Below are 18,055 nucleotides of genomic sequence, written 5' to 3' on the forward strand. Positions count from 1 at the left end.
TGTATTGTTAGTGCCCACTCTCATCTGAAGCCTTATAAATCACACAGAGACATGTCATGCCTCAGTGTGCCGCCGACAAGCTCCTGAAGTGGCTCCGTTATCGCTTTTAAAAAGCCTTTTTTGCTGATGTCTAACCTTTTTTTTTTCATCTTTTCAGTACAGAGCAACAACCTTGCCGGCCTTCAAGTACTACATCACCTGCGCCTGCCTGATATTTTTCTGCATCTTTATCGTGCAGATCCTTGTGCTGCCAAAGTACGTGACTTTTATTTTGAAATGCCTCATTATGAAACACTTAACATGCATTGGTTCGGTGTGCACAAATGCATATCTATTCCTATGCAATGTTTAAAACTCTGCTTGTGTTTAGTCAAAAAAAAAAAAAGTTGACTGTCTTCTTTAATCAGTCTTGAGCCCCTTCAAATGTATGTCTGTTTTGTAGGACAGCTGTCTTGGGCATTTCCTTCGGAATGGCTTTTCTCATCCTGTCTTTGATCCTCTTCATATGTTTCATCGGACACTTCCTGGTAAGTGGTCTTTTCCTCCCAATTAATTTACTACCAGCATAATTATTTCACTCCACTTTCATTAGAATCCAGGCGAGATATCCTGACGGCCTAATGGAGCTCTTCCGTCCTCATCCCAAAGCTAGACTACAGGCACAGGAGAGGCTGGAGTGGCCCTGTGGCAGGTTAAAACGTCCATTAAAAACCCCTCAGGTGAACGTAAGGACCACTCTGATTCGACCTTGGAGCAAAAATTAGTTCATTTCTCTGCCGAGTTAGATGTCCTGCGGTGGTCGGTGCAAAGTTATCTCTAATACTGTCAAGCAAAGACAAATGCGAAGCTACGATAAGGAGAGAGAATGAGAGGAAAAATAAATGAGTATTAAAAACATTAAAAGCGCCCAAAGATTCAGAACCCGCAGGCCACTGCGCTCGATAGCTGATGTTTAATTCTTTGATGGTGAGAATGTGATTTTTGCCCCTGCGGACTTCCGGAGACTGAAAACCAAACCCAGCACTCCACACCTAAAGCTGAGAGGCCCCCTGCTGATGTGTGTCAGTGTTTCGCACTGCTCAGCTTTGGCTTCAGCTTTTGAAGAGTCGAACCAGTGTTTCATGTTACAGCTTTGATAGAAAAAAAACATTTAAAATCAGCCAGAAGCCAATGTTTGTTTGTTTTTTTTTTTAGTATTACTATTTTATTGGAAACATTTGGCTCTGGGAGAAAAAAACACATGCCTGTTTCTTAAATGCAGAGGAGTGTGTTTTAGTTTCAAATAGCACACTCAGTTCTTTCACCACAGCTCTGAGCCAGGAGAGAAGACCATTGATGAAACGGAGGTAAACAAACCAAGTGTGATTGAATCCATGATCCTGGTCTGAGTGAAGTCATTTAAAAGGCGGGAGGATGGATGACAAACTCACAACAAGAGAGACAAAGCAGATCTTTAAAATAACTCCTGACGGAGTGAGTTGGAGTTTCTCCTGCCTCTGCCACTGCGTCACTTCACTTTATGTTCCTTCATCCCCTCCGGCTTTTAACTCTCATTTACATGTTTCATTTGAGTCCTGTCTGTTATGATTTTAACCACTGCACTGCTTTAAAGACAAATTGGAAAATTTCATGCAGATGTCTTGTTTTCGGTACAAAGTGATGTCCCGAGCTCTTCCCAGTGATCCCCAAGGCTCACAACAATCCGCCGTCCTCACTATATTGTTTTGTTATGTACATCCCCGAGCTATTCGAATGTCAGAACCGCTCAGCCTCAGCTATGCTCAGATATTGCTCTGGGATCAAACTAATGATGCAGGTATTCTGTCTCCATGTTTCAATATGAAACATATTTAGCTGCAGTATTGCTGAAAAGACACAAACCTGTACTGTACTGGCCTCATCAGCATTATGCAGAGATTAACCGAATTATTATAATTTACTTAACTATTAGGGAAACTAAATGATAAAAAAATACTTGCATGAACTCTTCTGTTGGATATTTAGACATGACGTGTGTGGATTTTCTAGAACTGTTGAAAAAGTCTGATATTTCATGACAATACCAATAGAAACAGCTGTGTTTTGTCTCTTCCTTCCCCTCGGTCAGTGTCCCAACACATTTCATTTATTCATTTCACTTTAAAACATGATATAAATCTTGACTTGAAATTTGATAAAATTCTCCATAAACACGACAACAGCCACCTGCAATGTATGTATATATATTTGCAGATGACATATTGCGGGGTAGTGGTGTGCAGAATGTGCCAACAGGTTCTGCATGACATTTTACTGAAATCCAGTCACATTTATCCTTTTTGGCAAAAGGGGGCAAAGTTCAACAACTCTGTTAGGAACTGTAGAAAACACAAACTACCATGCCCCCTAACTGTCAGCTTTTATTTTAATTTTATTTAATTTGTGTAGTGTGGTGTGTGGTGTATTCGGTCATGTGCTGCTGCTGCTGCAACTGTGAGTTTTCTTACTGTGAATAAACTATCGACCGCTGGACTTCGGCAGAAAGTGGAGGTACCCAGTGTGAATCCACAGGGAGAAAGGAGCTCGCCGTTTCTTTTTCCTCATGATTTCATTCATGATGGATTTCAGAATGCAGCGCTGAATGCCCTTCATATGACAGAGGGCCACTCGATGTGTAATTGTATGGCTCTTGAACTTGTTGATTGGCTCTACTGAGGCAATTAGGTTTTAGTCAATAATTCTCTCAAACACACGTGTGTTCTTATGTAGGAATTTTTTTTTGCAGGGTGTATCATCTCACTGGTGGATCTCCAGTCTGTTTCCTCCACTTCTTGGCTCCGGAGTCCTCTTGCGCTCTGATCTTCTTGTGTTTGTGTTGTTGTTGTGTCCCTGCAGCACTGCAGTAAAAGCACCTCTGCTTCTTGGATGTGGCTGCTGAGGTCATCTGTCATTATTGCCAACAAGCCGTGGCCCCGCATCACTCTCACCATGACAACCACGGCGCTAATACTCATAATGGCAGTCTTCAACATGGTAAGCTATTATATGTTCAGGTGCAGCACTCGGCGACGGAGAACGCGCTGTCGGAGCTTCTTCCGGAGCAAAATGTCCCTCGGATAACTCTTGCATCATTAGATGCAAACCATTTAGGATGTAATTGAATGCATATTTATGTTGCACAAACAAAAAAGTCAGCGGAGACCTCTTGTTTTATTGGCTAAACTAAATCAGAATTTCTGTAAACACCACTGTCTTAATCAATTTTTGATATATAACTGAAATGAGGCATTTGTCAAAGTGGGTACATTATATTATCTTGGGTAGAGACTGTGAGAGCACATTTGTGTTTTCTCTGTGCTGTATCGATTACTGTGCTTTCTGCTTCTTTTATTTGCTCACTGCCAGGCATATTGGATATTTCAGAATATAATTACCTGCAGGAAAATATGTATGTTTTTTTTCTTTCTTTTCCATGTGGCTGTCTAGTTAGCTTTCTCTCCTGCACTATATAAAAGTCCAAACAGCGTCTGATCAGAGTGACGCAGAAAGACAGCGTATTGCCCTTTGAATGTTATTTGGCTCATCTTCAATGATCATAACATTTATTTTGTGAAAGTTTATTTCTGGAGCGTAAAAAGGAGACAAAAAACATAAATGGAGGAAAGCTTAAGGTAGAATAAACGGCCCGAGGCCTGAAAGGAAACTGCGTGATAAAGCACGGTGTCAGGACCCCGGTTCAGACCTTCACACCAATCGATTGCAGAGATTATAATCGTGTTTTGCGTCTGACGTGGGTCAGTCGCTCAAGGCGGATGAACCAAATTAACTTGGCTCTGCTCAGCGGGGCAGCCAATCCCCATCTGATCCTGCAGGTTCGCTTTAAAGGACACTATTGAATGGTTGTCACCGTCGGCCTCTTATCTAACCAGATTCTGTTTTCCCCCCGCGAGTCCAATGCAGACGAGCTCATCTTTTCTCCTGCTGATGGCAGCAGACAGCGTTTTCACTAAGTGCACATAAATTCTGTGATTTGTTTTCAGTGGCGAAATGAAATAGAAAATTTCATGGAACTTATTTAAAAATAGACAAAGACAAGGGATTCTGTTCTTTTCTTTCTTCCAGTTCTTCTTGGAAGACGGCGTGCTGCCTCCGGTTCCTCTTCACAATTCATCAAATGAAACGCTGTTTTACTCTAACAGCATTACCGGAGAAAACAATTTCTACCTTCCAGTAAGTGAAAGAAAACATTTTCATCATGTCTTTTCCTGAGCCTTTTTGTTTAAATCATTGGTGGTAATCAACAAACCCTCCTGCCTCTCGTCCCGTCTAGTATTTAATTTACAGTTGCATCCTGGGCCTGATTTCTTGCTCGGTGTTTCTGAGGATAAACTACGAGCTGAAGATGATGATCATGCTGGCAGCTTTGGTGGTCTACAACGTCATCATCCTGCAGACCCACGCCTCTCTGCTGGACGAGTATAGCAGGTTTCTGTACAAGACCGAAATCCTGGACAGGTAGGTTTTATTATCTGTTGGACGGCATCTGCCTCAGCAAGTGCCACAGCAACCTTGAAATTTAAACTTTAAAGTTTTTTTCTTTTTATTTTATTTTATTGTGAAACCAAATATAAGTTAAAAAAAAAATGTTCATGTTTTTGCGAAGCCAAACAATTAGTTGCAAAAACTGCTATGAATTCAACATAAAGAGTTATATTTTAATGAATGGATTGATGATTTATTTGGAATTTGGTTTTGTGGTTTGTTTCCTGGATTGGAGCTTCTTGCAAGGCTGGTTTTGGTCCACAGGCCTTATGTTTGACAGCCCTGGTGTAGGGTAAATTTGATTTTTGATGGCACTTTGCTGGTTTGAATAACTTGACCCATAATTGAATACAGAATGTATCAATATAAGATAATATGCAGGTAGTAGTCATTAAAATAAGACATGTTCATCCCAGCAGAAACAGTCCTCAAGTTTCTGAATCTGCAGTTTCAGCAACTAGTTAAGTAACTGGACGACCATATTTTAATAAAATCAATGTTTTTTGTTAGAAGAGTGTTGTTAACAAAGAGAGACGAGCATTTGTCATTTGTTGTTCCATCTGTGTTCTTGAATGAGTGGGTCGAGTGTTTTTCCCTGTTCGTTTATTTCTCGTGGGTTTTTGTTGTTCAGTCTGGATGAAATCACTTTCCGTTCTTAGTTTTTGATGAGAAGTTTGTTGTTCAGTTGAATTTTCTGTCTGATAAGAGTAAGCGATCATTCATTGAATTTTTTTTGGAGGAGGGGAAACATAAACTTAGCATATAGGTATTTTCGTCTGTGCTGTTGAGTTTATTAAGCTCGATTTTGATTTGCTGAAAGTCATCTTAATGAGTCTGTTTTTCACTTATAAGTCCTTCCCAGCATCCAGGTTCGGCTTGTAATATTAGCAATAGAAGCTTTGAGGTTGGATGGATCCTCCATGTGACTTTTTCTGTCTCCAGATGATAATTGGAATTGTAAGACTGAGCGATGGCACCTATGGATATTTCTGATTATTCCGCTCTTGCGTCTGAACTAAACAGCTGAAACAGACTGAAAAACTGACATCATAAATAGACAAATCCAGGATCTTCTTCAAAGATGGTGAATGATTGAATAAATCCGTGGGCATTATGGCAGCTTCTATTGTGTTTTTATTGGGGAAAATGTGAAGCCTCTCTGGTTCATATCTGGAAGCTCCTCATACAAATAAAACCTTTTTCATTAAAATGTCCAAAATCATTTTTCAGAGAGTCTCACAGCATCAGTCCCTCTTTCATTTAAAATATATGAATGACTTAAAAGAAGAAGAAGAAGAAAAGTATCACTGAATCATGATAATCTGTGTGATTTCCAGTAAAGGAAGGTACTGTCCTTTATAGTTTCCTGTCAAAAACCAATGAAGTGAGATTTTGTGGAAATTTCTCAGTGAATATCACATTACTATGAGCAGCTACCATATAAAACAGATTTTTCTGAATATGGAACTTGTAAATTGGAAGCTTCAGATGTTTCCAATAGTTAAAAATAAACATTTAACTATATTATTGCCAATTCCTGGGCAACAGGCTTCGTGTGTGTGTGTGCCCCGTCACTGTGTTCAAGCTGCTCTGACGTGGCCATTTGTTCTCGCAGAGACTCGATTAGGTGAAGCAGGCGAGAGCAGAACTTGTGGACTGTTTTCTCAGTCATCTGCTGAGCTCTGCCCTAGATAAGAGCCCATAAATATGCAAAATGTGCTTGCTGAAATTAGGATGCACAGTCCTGTGTGAGTCTAATCACACATGCAGAACTTAATTAAGGATGGCCACTGCTGTGAAGAGAAATCTGTCTCTTTGTTGGCTTTAACTATATAATTGGTACATTTAAATCTCACCCCCCCCCCCCCCCCCCCCCCCCCCCCCCACACACACACACACACACACACACACACACTAACACTAACATCTGCTTTCATGCAGTATGAGTTGTGGGAAAATCTGTTATGTTTACAGTGCTGAATCTTTATCGGTTCTCTGGAAATATCTCATAAATGTTCCCTCGCAGGAAAGTTCAGCCACTTAAACTCACGTAGCAGCCAAGCTGTTGTGGCAGCAGAGCAGGAGCGACGGTCTGGACTGAGCGACAGCTTGAAATGAAACGGTCTGCTAACCAGTCGTGTGACATGTGTCACCACTGATTGCAATCACAATTTTTAACGAATCCCTCTCCGTCTTTAGCTTTTCACCCACTACGTTGCTTCTCTGTTCTCTCTGTCTTTATCCGTTTCTCATCTCACTCATTGCGTTTTCTTCTGCTGTTTTTTTTCCTCCCCTACCCTTCAAGACCAGGAGTTCTCAAAGACCTGAAGACTATGGGCTCTATCTCCCTCTTTATCTTCTTTATCACCCTTCTTGTGCTTGCCAGACAGGTAAGTCTGCGCCGTAATAGTTTGAGTGACGTTATCGTCTGTCCTCCGCAGCACATTTCATCTCCACGGCTCAGAAAGAAGAATAGGTTGCAACTTGGTGCCATTTCATTTCAGCAGGCTCACCATTGTGCTGTAATCCTCGTTTTCTTTTCTGTTTTATTACCTGCTGTGCCTTTCTGATCCATAGCTGTTTTTTTTTTTTTTTTTTAATTCCCTCATCATTTCACCTGACAATAACCCATCTATGTCCTCCACATGTTTATTAGCCTGGGAAGTGGATCCTCCATATTTTGCAGAGCAAAAAAATCTTTTTCCCAACACATCTGATAAAATTAATATACAATGTAAACAGATATTGAAGATAGGTTAATTCAGTGAAATTTAATCCACAAAGTTGTCAATGTCAATCATTTATTGATCATTTATAAGTCAAAGTAAAATAATGACCATTTATCTAAACAACATTTTCTTTATTCAGATATATTTTCCAGATTTTTTTCAATTTAAATGCAATGTAAATGCTTGAAACTTTTTTTTAAAGATTATTTTAAGAATGTACAATATCCTGGCAAAACAAATAACTTTTAAATATTTTTTATAGTTTTATTAAAAAACTTATTTTAGGTCCAGTGGTCCTTTTCACCCATATCATCTCTTCAAGCACAAGGCTCTGACATTAGTTCACATCTGTGACATTAATATTGCCTAAATGATGGTGTATATAAAACACTCTGCACCAAAACCAAGCTTCATATTGGACGTTCAGTCACCTCCTTTTGTAAGTCACAGTAGTGATTTACATTAGCGAGTCTGCAGTTACTCAGGTGAACTCTGACATTCACTGATCAATAGAGCAGGGGGAGCGGGTCATCCTTGAGACTCCCGTCTGTTAACTAAACAGGCTACCCAGCGAGATTTGCCTCAAGGTTTGGAAATGTGATCACATGCTAAAACATAAGAGTCAATCGGATGGGAACATTTAAAAAAATGTCCAAAATACTGGGAGGCCGACATAATAATAGATCACACACAGTTCAAGCTACAACACAAATTCAACAACCCCATTTTACCACGTCACATTGATTTGAACCACATTTCTCCATCCAATCTTTCCAAATCCAAGCATTTACACGTTTTCCCAATCAATATGTTTCACTCACTCATTCATTCGTGAAGTGTGTGCAGCTCCCACAGTGTTTCAGCCTAGAAATAAAGTGCCACAGTGCTGTGGAGCTCCAGTCACGTCATGGCGTCAGGTTCTGTTTGAGACCAATCACACCAGCGCAGCAGCCTTCACTTTCTGATTGTTCGATTGCTTTTCACTCAGACCTCATGTTGACACGTGAAATATAAGTCATAACTGCATGTATGTGTATATATACTATATCTAAGTGCTTAATTTCACACCATTAAGACACATTATCACAGCAGAATCTGCATGGTCTTTGCAATTTAAGTTTGGCATACAGTTATACTATTGTACCCGACGACACACTGTGAAAATAAGATGGAAAATGTGCTTGGAAGGATTTCTACGTCACACAAATATTGGGAACAGTTGCTGCTGGATTTTAGTTCAGCGCCACAAGTGGCAGCAGATTAAGACTGAGTGGATAATAAATGGTTTTGCAAAAGACAAATTACTTTAGCTCCCTGCTCAATAACTGTGCTCCGTGAGCAGCTAACCATGCAGGCGAACAACTGAATCTATTCATTATTTTCTGAGCCTTCTTTTCACCTCCGCACGGTTTTTATTTCTATTTATTATCAGGAGTTAAGTTTCTAATATAAAGTCATGTTAGGTCTTCAATCTGATAATTTCACAACCATGTTTCGGTTTGGTTGTTTAATCTTTTATACCAACTTTAATCACCCTGCGCATCTCAGGAACAGCAGTAAATGGAGCGGAGCTCCTGAGCTGCGAGGCAGGTAGAACATGAAAACAAATGAAATGTCATGTGATTCATTCCATCCAAAACTTACCAGTTATCTTATTTCTTAACCATATTTCTGCTTTCTTAACTTTAATTTGCAAGAAAACTCTGTGATACATTGTGCTGGATGATGATTTTGGTTTATTTCCTTTATCTACAAAACAAGACTTCTCATCACGCCGTAGATGTTTTGTTTCGCAAAGCCTAATTATTTGTTGAATGCTTCTTACCGTTTATCAAATAATGAATTGTTATTGACAGGGTCCTCAGTTATAAAAGTAGAACTCATCTTTTGCTGCCTTGTTTAAAAAAAATATTGAAAATGTTACAACTATTTTGCAGCTCAGTCTTTTGATTTATTAAATTAATTGTTAAATGGATTAATTGAAATAATATCAATTAAATAGAAAAAAAAGGGTTTTTTTCAATAATCATAAGGAAAAAAATCTCAGACATTTTTTTTTCTTTCAACCCCATAATTGGAAACCTGCTGAATCACACAGTGAGAATTTCTCCTTCAGTGTATCAGAATCGCAGCACATTTGTCTCGTCATTTCTGTGTGTTTTCCGTATTTGTGACTGTTTCTTCTTCTCTTTGTGACTTGGAAAGCAAAGCTGTAGAGCTCTACCTTCAGTCTCTTCACCTCTGTGTCCTCTTGTAACAGAATGAATATTACTGTAGGTTAGACTTTCTCTGGAAGAACAAGTTCAAGAAGGAGTGCGAGGAGATTGAGACCATGGAGAACCTCAACCGGGTCCTGCTGGAGAACGTCCTGCCCGCACACGTCGCAGAGCACTTCCTGGCACGCAACTGGAAAAACGAGGTTGGAAATGAACGCTTCCTTTTAATGACTGCATTAAAAATGTATAATCGTGTTTGGACGAGTGGATGTGGAGCGGATCCATTGCTCCTTCAGTGCCTGCGACTGCATCCTTTCTCCCCAGCTTGATTTAGTGAATTAGATAAACTGTTAAGTGTGTGTGAATACATGGCGTATAACAGACTCCACCAGTTACACAATTGTATAAAATGAGTCACAGTAAATGCATGTCGTCCCCTCTAAAAACTATTACCAGCAGCACTTCAGCTCAGCTCTACTTTACATGAAAACTTCTCAAGTGGAATAGGCTTGTGTAATGCAGCAGAAGTGAGATTCATTTTCTGTTATGATGGCAAAACATGAGGAGACGGAGTGGAGATTTCCTCCTGCTTTCTGCAAACGCCATTTTTAAATCATCCTCAATCTGGCGCCGTCCACAGAATACTTTTCACATTGTCAGGCTTTATATCGAAAGAAAATGCAAAGTTGTGGCCTTTTGGAAGTGTGTGTGTGTGTGTGTGTGTGTGTGTGTGTGTGTGTGTGTGTGTGTGTGTGTGTGTGTGTGTGTGTGCTTGCTTAAAAAGGACTGCATGCTGCAAAGACTGACTGACCAGTCAGCAAAGAATTTTTTTCTACTCTTGAACACCGTCCAAGAGCAAGAAGCAGCTCTAATGGATTTTTAAGTGACTGGGAAGCCTCCTTGGCCATTTTTCATTTGTCCGTTTTATCACTTGTGTCACATCTTTTTTTCTCTTGTCTCCTCCTGGGACTGATTTTCTGTGCTATTTGTGAACCTAAATAGACACAAAAACCTCCAGTGAGATCAAGATCTAACAAGAGTCCATTAGAACCGAGTCCTCTGTGTTCTATCTGTTCGAAGTCTGTGGTTGATCATGTTTCAGCTGATTATTTCATATGCTGACTTTGCGGGTGTGTGAGCCAACATCTGTATTGTGTTTACTGCTGCTTTGTGTCACGCAGGATCTCTACCACCAGTCGTATGACCTGGTTTGTGTCATGTTTGCCTCCATCCCGGACTTTAAAGAGTTCTACACCGAGTCTGACGTGAACAAGGAAGGGTTGGAGTGCCTCAGGCTCCTCAATGAAATCATCGCTGACTTCGATGAGGTGTGTGTCTTTTAATATGCTTGTTTCATACAAACCCCAAATCCCAAACATGATTTGCAATCTATAAAAGACTTGGACAAGTTGACTAAACGGAGAGTGAACGAGCAGAGAGTAGCTGTACAGGTTGTTTATTTTTTACCCACTGAGCGAGTTGTCTTTGTGTTTCTTTGTTCAGTTGCTTTCCAAACCTAAATTCAGCGGCGTGGAAAAGATTAAGACTATTGGAAGCACTTACATGGCAGCCACGGGGCTCAACGCATCACCTGGGCCTGAGTACACATCACAGGTACACACACACACACACACATCCATTATCCATCCTTTCACATGAGTAAATAAGCATTGCTGGTGTTCTCCTGCTGCAGGAACATGACAGACAGTACATGCACATCGGCACTATGGTGGAGTTCGCGTTCGCCTTGGTGGGAAAGCTGGACGTCATCAACAAACACTCATTCAATGACTTCAAACTCAGAGTCGGTAAGTCATATGGGACTGCCTCCACTTCAGTTCCACTTCCACCTGCAGTTCACTTTACTCCTTAATGTGACTGCACTGCACGTTCATTTTTCCACCTCTCTAACTTTACTGATCGCTCCGTGAGAATAGTGGATAACGGCTCCAACAAAAAGCAATGGACGACCGCAGCGTGTAACGCCGAGCCATTCAAACCTTCTCTGCTGCTGGAGTCTGTACTTTATGATAGGAGTCATTATCTAAGCAGAAAATCAGAGCGGTCGGAATATCATAAAAATAACACTAAGCATGCAGAAAACACAGGTGGGGAAGCAGGCAGGGCCCAGCTGCCAGCGTGTGGCGAGAGTCAGAGTTCGATACCTTCAGCCTGGCTGTGAAGGTCTCAGCATGGGATGCTCCATTAACTCAGCAGCGCGCCCGTGTGCGACTGTACATCCCCGCTGCTTCCAGACGGGGCCGAAAATGCTTCAGCGGTAAAGGATGCAAGTCTCCGCCCTCTGGGGACCGCACAAAAGCGGGTGGATTTATTCCCGTGTGCTTCCTGCTCGCGGTACAAACGCGGCCGTCTCAGACAATCTGGAGGCTGAGTCAGACGTGCGGGTTGGAGAGAGACCTGGTGTCATGTCAGGGCTGTAAAAAGCGCCGGAGCCTGCTTAGCGAAGGTGCTGAGAGCGTCGAGGGATTAAGGGTTCAGCTCCATTTAGCTTCCACTTCTGCTCATGTTCTGATGAAATCTTGTGAAAAGCTTTGTTTATGCTGAAAGCACTGGGTTTTGAGGTGCAGTTATTAATACAGCAAAATAAAACAAAATAGAAAAGTTCTTGCATGTATTCTGGATCAAATTCAATTAAAATGTCAGTTTTTAGAGGCTTAAGATGAGATTTTCCTCTCATTAAAACCACAAAGCCTCTATTTTACCAAATAAAGACATTTTATCAGTGAGATAATGGAATTGCTCTGGGCTGAGATAAACACATTCCCTGGCTCGATCGCAGAATGTGAAATTGTTTCTCCTGATTTGTCTTGTTTGTTTTTTGCCAGGTATTAATCACGGTCCAGTGATAGCTGGAGTCATCGGGGCCCAGAAACCACAGTATGATATCTGGGGAAATACAGTGAATGTGGCCAGCAGAATGGACAGCACTGGAGTCCTGGGCAAAATACAGGTATCTCATGAAAATCCTCAACAGGCTTTGCCCATCTAGCATATTTCTCGGTGGCTGTAAACTGGCTTTTTTTCTTTTTCTTAAATAAGCTTTTTATTAAAAGAGGACTTGTAGGAACAGAACAATCCCAGGAGATAATTCAGTTAAAAGTCACTCGGTTCCATTAAGAAACCCGACAATGGACTCCTGGGTTCCTGATTAATAGTTAATCTCATTAAATACACGACTGCTGTTATTGAATAAAGTCAGTTGTGAAAAGATCTATCAGGCACAGCGGAAAAGAAAAAAAAGAGTAATTGTGTGGTTTGTGGTTTGTTTTGTGTTTCTTCAGAAGAACGGTGTGAGATTTGGGCATAACTTCATCCAGTTTTCTTACTTTATTGACAGATGCAATTGAACACTTCAAAAGGTTTCATGACACTTGACTAAGCACAGTGTCTGTACAGCAAAAGCAAAACACTGTTTGTTCATGACAGTTAGCCTGCTTAAAGTGAAATGCCATATTTTGCGGACTATTCTTCCCACTTTTTTCAGTTGTTTGACCGGTAATGCCACTTATACAGTGAAGCTACTTATCCACCAAAATGGCCTGGTACCATACCACCTAGATTTATGTCAGCAGAATGCTGCAAAACGAGCTAAATGTTGGCAAAATGTTGTTTTTTTTTAAATCTGAATCAGTCCAAACAGCATCTGTTTTGGGTACTTCCCATTCCACCCTCATGTCTTTGTCGATACGCAGCCTTGCTTTGGAGATCCGTGTGGACAATATGAATTTATTAAACCTCCAGGACATACTCCAGCAGTGGAAAGCAACAACCATGAGGCCTTCTCCACATGGGTTCATTTTAAATGGCAATGCTGATGTATAGAAGATAAACCTTTCTCCCCCCTGCATGTGTCGTTTATGGCAGCAGGGGACACCTCATGATCTTCACGTCATGTGACATCTTCAAATCGTCTATTGGCGTCCTGTCTGAGCACTGATAAGACGTAATGGTTTTTCACCTGCGTGGCATGTTTCTGTGGCAATCATTCGGTCTTCAGAGGGTTGGATTACGCTTCACGGCTCGCACACATTTGATGGAGTCGTCCGCTTGCGGCGTGCGGCACACCTGCAGAGATCTCAATTGCATTCTGGAATTGCTCGTTTATATTTTGAGATACATGCAGAAGGGGAGAATGAGGAACGCTCCACAGATATTCTAAATCCAGTGTTGAGTTATGCTGACGTACAACTGAATTTAAACTCCCGCTGTGTGCAGCTTGCATTATAGCTTCTAATTCATGCATGCACAGGTTAAATTATTCTTCCACAGCCCCTAATGACAGCAAAGACATGCATTGTTTTCAGATATACCTGATGCACTCATTGCATGCAAACAGGAATTTAAAGTGAAAAAAACAGAAGACAGAACAAAAAACAAAGCTGTTGTTTCTCCTGTGGTTCTTCCTGCAGGTGACAGAGGAGACGAGTCGGATCCTTCTGACCCTGGGCTACATGTGCTCCTGCAGAGGCATCATCAACGTCAAAGGCAAAGGAGAGCTCAAGACCTTCTTTGTGCATACAGAAATGACTCGCTCGCTGTCCCAGGGGAATGTAATGCCGTAAAAACGGTTCAGAGTACTCTGAATTCATACTGGCACAAAAAGCAGACTTTTATCTCAGACGGACGAGGTTTGATCTTCTCACTCTGGGTTCAACAGAAACCAAGAACGAGGCATGAAGAATTCCAATTTCCGCTGGAAGGAGGAGAGAAATCTGAGTTTACTGTTGCATTGCAGGCGACCTTTGCCACAGCTGTAGTATACGATTTGTCACTTATGTATGTAAGTGTAGCATGTACAGCAGATAGGCGGCAACAACCCCCCTCCCCCGTCGGAAAGACGAAAGAAAGGCATGCTGTGCTTTGAATGTTGACGGCAGAAATACCAGACTGGGAAAGCCAGAAGTAATCGTGTGTGAAGTCAAAGAGGAGAATTTGAAATGGATCCATATCAGCACACAGACGGTCAGCTCCGAGGTTGAGTGCATGAAAGCTGATCCTGTTTCGCCGCAGTCGGGTTTAGTTCGGATTCAGATGAAGTCCAGCTGAACAGTTGAGAAAATAGGAAAAAAGGTCAAGTGAACCATATTTCAAAGCCCAGCCAACCAACGAGGTGTACAATATGTACATAAATCCATCGACCTTGTTAGAAGCAGGAAATCTTGGATGTATTTTACAGGTGGTCTAGGACTATGAGAGAAAATTGATTAGGGAAAAACAAAACAAAACATGAATATAGAGTGTTATGATATTCATGCAAGGCCAGGTTTTCCAAAACAATCTGCACTTATAACATCTTGTCCACGTGTTTTATTTGAAGACGTCAGTTTTTCTGTGGGAAGATGACGACGTAAAATCAGAAGCTAGATACATAAACATTTCGTGGTTTTTACAAACAGGTGAGAAGATTAGAAAGCCAAGTTTGATCAAAGCACTTTTTATTGGCCTGATTGGTCGTCACAGTTTGATTTGAAAAAAACTATTTTAACTTTCAATTTCATCATGTTTGAAGTAATACTGCATATTCACCCAGTTTTAGTACATCTATGAATAAAACGAGGCTTTCGGGCACTACAGAAGATAAAAGAAATCGCATATGTCTCAGTGCGTCTGGCCCGTCGTGTTTGATGCACAGATCAGAGCCTACAGCTAAAAGATATGCTGGAAAACAAGAAGCGTATCTGGAAGGACAGAGATGGTTTCGGTGTTAAAGGGGAACGGTCGTTTTTACAATCTGGACCTTATTTCACATTCGTAACAACAACATTTACTCACCTGTTTGACTTTGGTGTGATTTGCAGTTGGTTCGGAGATAATTAGATGCTCCCATATCCATATAACGGCAGCGGGCGGGGCACCGACATGCAGCCATTACAGACGCTCTTTTCTCTTATGTTTGTTGTGGTGTGGTAGATACATGGAAATTTATTAACTCAGAATCACTTAGCGCTATCGGGAAGTCTGTAAACCGGCTAGATTGAGCAACTCTCCAGGAACTCTGAAGCGATGATGTCATCACACTGCGCCGTGGCGCACATTCATTCTGTTTGTTTACATGGAAGTAGCGTCTCTGCTCTGCAGTCAGACCACGGCATCTCGATCGGCTTTTTTAGGCAGTCAAGAGTTTATTTTCAGCTGGTTGTAACTTTGGTACAATGGTTGTAGTGTGCATATACCCTGGTTGTGAAAGTAAAATGACAAGCTGGACGTCATTGAGCTCACACGTTCCCACTTCGTGACCGGGATTTATTGAAGCTATGGCTAATAGCGCTCAACACGGACCCCAGCATCAAAGTTCAAACTTTACGACGTTTGGATTATCGGGTGTGTAGTGCCCATTTCACATCGGAGGACTTCTTCCCAGTTCAGGAAAGAAATGAAGGCCAGAAGATCCAGAGAATGAACCTCAAAAAAGAATGCCATCCAGCGGCTGCAGGAGGAGGACAGGTCGAGGTAACGTGACACTAATGCTATTCATTTTTTTCTTTACTACTGTCTAGAGGCTGGGATGTTTGCTGTTTAGTTCATTTGAGCAACAACAAAGGATGATACAAGTATATCTGTCAATAACAAGAGTTGTACATAAACAGTAAATATTCTGTACACTGTTGCTCAAAAGGAGTAGGAACAAGTTTATAACACTCTAGCCAACTCTAGACATTGGTAAAGAAAAATAGTGTGAAGTGATGCTGAGTTAATAAATTTCCATGTATCTACCACACCACAACAAACATAAGAGAAAAGAGTGTCTGTCATGGCTGCATGTCGGTGCCCCGCCCGCTGCCATTATATGGATATGGGAGCATCTAATTATCTCCGAACCAACTGCAAATCACACCAAAGTCAAACAGGTGAGTAAATGTTGTTGTTACAAATGTGAAATAAGGTCCAGATTGTAAAAACGACCGTTCCCCTTTAAGATTTTCTTTTGGAAAATTCAGGCCTGACCTGTGTACAGGGTAGCTGTAGTGTGTGTGGTCCGGTGGTTTTTTTGTAAGAAAAGAAAATACTACCAAAAAAGTGTTTTGATGTTTTCATGATGCTATCTTTGTTTTTTTCCCTTCTTCTTTTTGTATAAAAATAAAATTTCTATGTATTTCAGTTCTACGGAGTGTTTTTGAGCTGCTGTGTCAACACACTTCAACTGCACTGCTTTTAATTTGGCAGGAGAAAATACTTTGATTGAACAGAGCGGTGTTAGACTGAAGAATCGGCCCTCTTTGCTCACTGACTTGATGTTAGCCGGCGCTCTCTGGTGAGCGCCACGGTTCAGATACAATATGTCTGAACTCATTGGTAACTAATGGGCTGAATCATTGAATGCAGGAGCACTGCCGGGGTAATGTGTTCCTCGCACTGCAGTGTCCATTCTCAATTAAATCTTGAATTTCCAAGTCGAGATGAGCACAGCACCAGGGGAGGTGCACCAAAACTGATAATGGCATGATTAGCGGCCACGCTGCTTTCAGGTGAAAAGCCCGAATCTTAAAAATGAGACGGAAACAGAAGGCCTCTCTTCTACTTTGACTTCTGAAAACCAAACCGAAACTCCCAGAAATACTGACATTAGGCGAGCGTTTGAGGACATTTACGGGCGACCTTTTTCACAGTGCGGCTGCGTCTGCAGACTCTGTCCTCTGACCTCGAAACAAAGAACGCTGACATGACATTTTCAAAATGCGCGAATCCAAGTTTTGACCTTGGCTGGACTGGACAAAAACCCATCATTTGACCTCAGCTCCTGACATTTACAGCACTTAAGCGAGACTCACTTGGACACTTCTCTTGACTCCAAGCATTAATATTTTTTTCTCCACGCAGTTGTCTTCACATTATTTAAATTGACTTAATGAGATCCACCATCTGCTTTTTGTATATCTGTGAACAATCATACTTAAAATAGAAGTTACCATGGTAACAGCTCGATGTCCTACATACGTCCTTGTGGCCACTACATGAGGGATCGATTGGAAGGTGATAATATTTCTATGAGTCACTGTTTGTCAACATAAAGCTGTTACTTGACGTCACAGAGGAGCGCCACGCCCCGGAGGATCCAGTGCTCTGGAGGAAGGGACGTCTTCAGGTCTACGGCCGCGATGTAATTAACATCCGTCCGGATCGGCTTCTTGTAGATCGGACAGGAGTAGAGACGGGGATCCTTCAGCCCTGTCCCGAAGAGAGGGAAAGAAATGATCGCTCAGCAGCAACGATACACAGAACTAATGAACATAAATCGTCATGTTTTCTCACTGCTCCTCTATTGATTTGGGGGTTTTATGCAGTCATTTTCTAAGCTAATCAGTTGTTTGCAAGTCCGTCATGACATGATGGGTTTCTGGAGCAGTTTACTGAGCGTCCTCCCATCATGCAAATCTTTCTGTCAAGCAAACAGTATTTACAGGGATCGAACTGCAAATCTTGAAGAAATTAACAGTCAAGCAGTTTCCAAGTCTCCGGTCCCTTGTCTTCACCAAAACAGACTCCTCTCCTTGGCAAGCGCTGGTGCACAGAAATATCCCTCTTGTGTTCCGTCTCACACTCATACCAAGCAGGCAGCCTTCTTACAGG

The 18,055-nt window shown here is 41.4% G+C and overlaps 2 protein-coding genes across 2 annotated transcripts in view; one reads left to right on the forward strand and one right to left on the reverse strand.

Annotated features, from left to right (window-relative positions):
* Nucleotides 1-14,314, forward strand: part of adcy2a (adenylate cyclase 2a) — a 47,252-nt gene extending 32,938 nt beyond the window's left edge. Inside the window, exons 14-25 of the mRNA XM_030101948.1 lie at nt 158-255; nt 443-527; nt 2,875-3,012; nt 4,102-4,209; nt 4,310-4,494; nt 6,827-6,911; nt 9,511-9,669; nt 10,648-10,794; nt 10,970-11,080; nt 11,160-11,274; nt 12,313-12,437; nt 13,897-14,314. Of these exons, the coding sequence (XP_029957808.1) occupies nt 158-255; nt 443-527; nt 2,875-3,012; nt 4,102-4,209; nt 4,310-4,494; nt 6,827-6,911; nt 9,511-9,669; nt 10,648-10,794; nt 10,970-11,080; nt 11,160-11,274; nt 12,313-12,437; nt 13,897-14,049 (1,509 nt within the window). The 3' untranslated portion in view covers nt 14,050-14,314. The remainder of the gene's footprint in view (nt 1-157; nt 256-442; nt 528-2,874; nt 3,013-4,101; nt 4,210-4,309; nt 4,495-6,826; nt 6,912-9,510; nt 9,670-10,647; nt 10,795-10,969; nt 11,081-11,159; nt 11,275-12,312; nt 12,438-13,896) is intronic.
* Nucleotides 14,315-17,451: 3,137 nt separating this feature from the next.
* Nucleotides 17,452-18,055, reverse strand: part of dnah5 (dynein, axonemal, heavy chain 5) — a 76,091-nt gene continuing 75,487 nt past the window's right edge. Inside the window, exon 88 of the mRNA XM_030101949.1 lies at nt 17,452-17,653. Coding sequence (XP_029957809.1) covers nt 17,502-17,653 — 152 coding nt within the window. The 3' untranslated portion in view covers nt 17,452-17,501. The remainder of the gene's footprint in view (nt 17,654-18,055) is intronic.

This window comes from Salarias fasciatus, chromosome 11 (genome assembly GCF_902148845.1).
Source record: "Salarias fasciatus chromosome 11, fSalaFa1.1, whole genome shotgun sequence".
NCBI lineage: Eukaryota > Metazoa > Chordata > Actinopteri > Blenniiformes > Blenniidae > Salarias > Salarias fasciatus.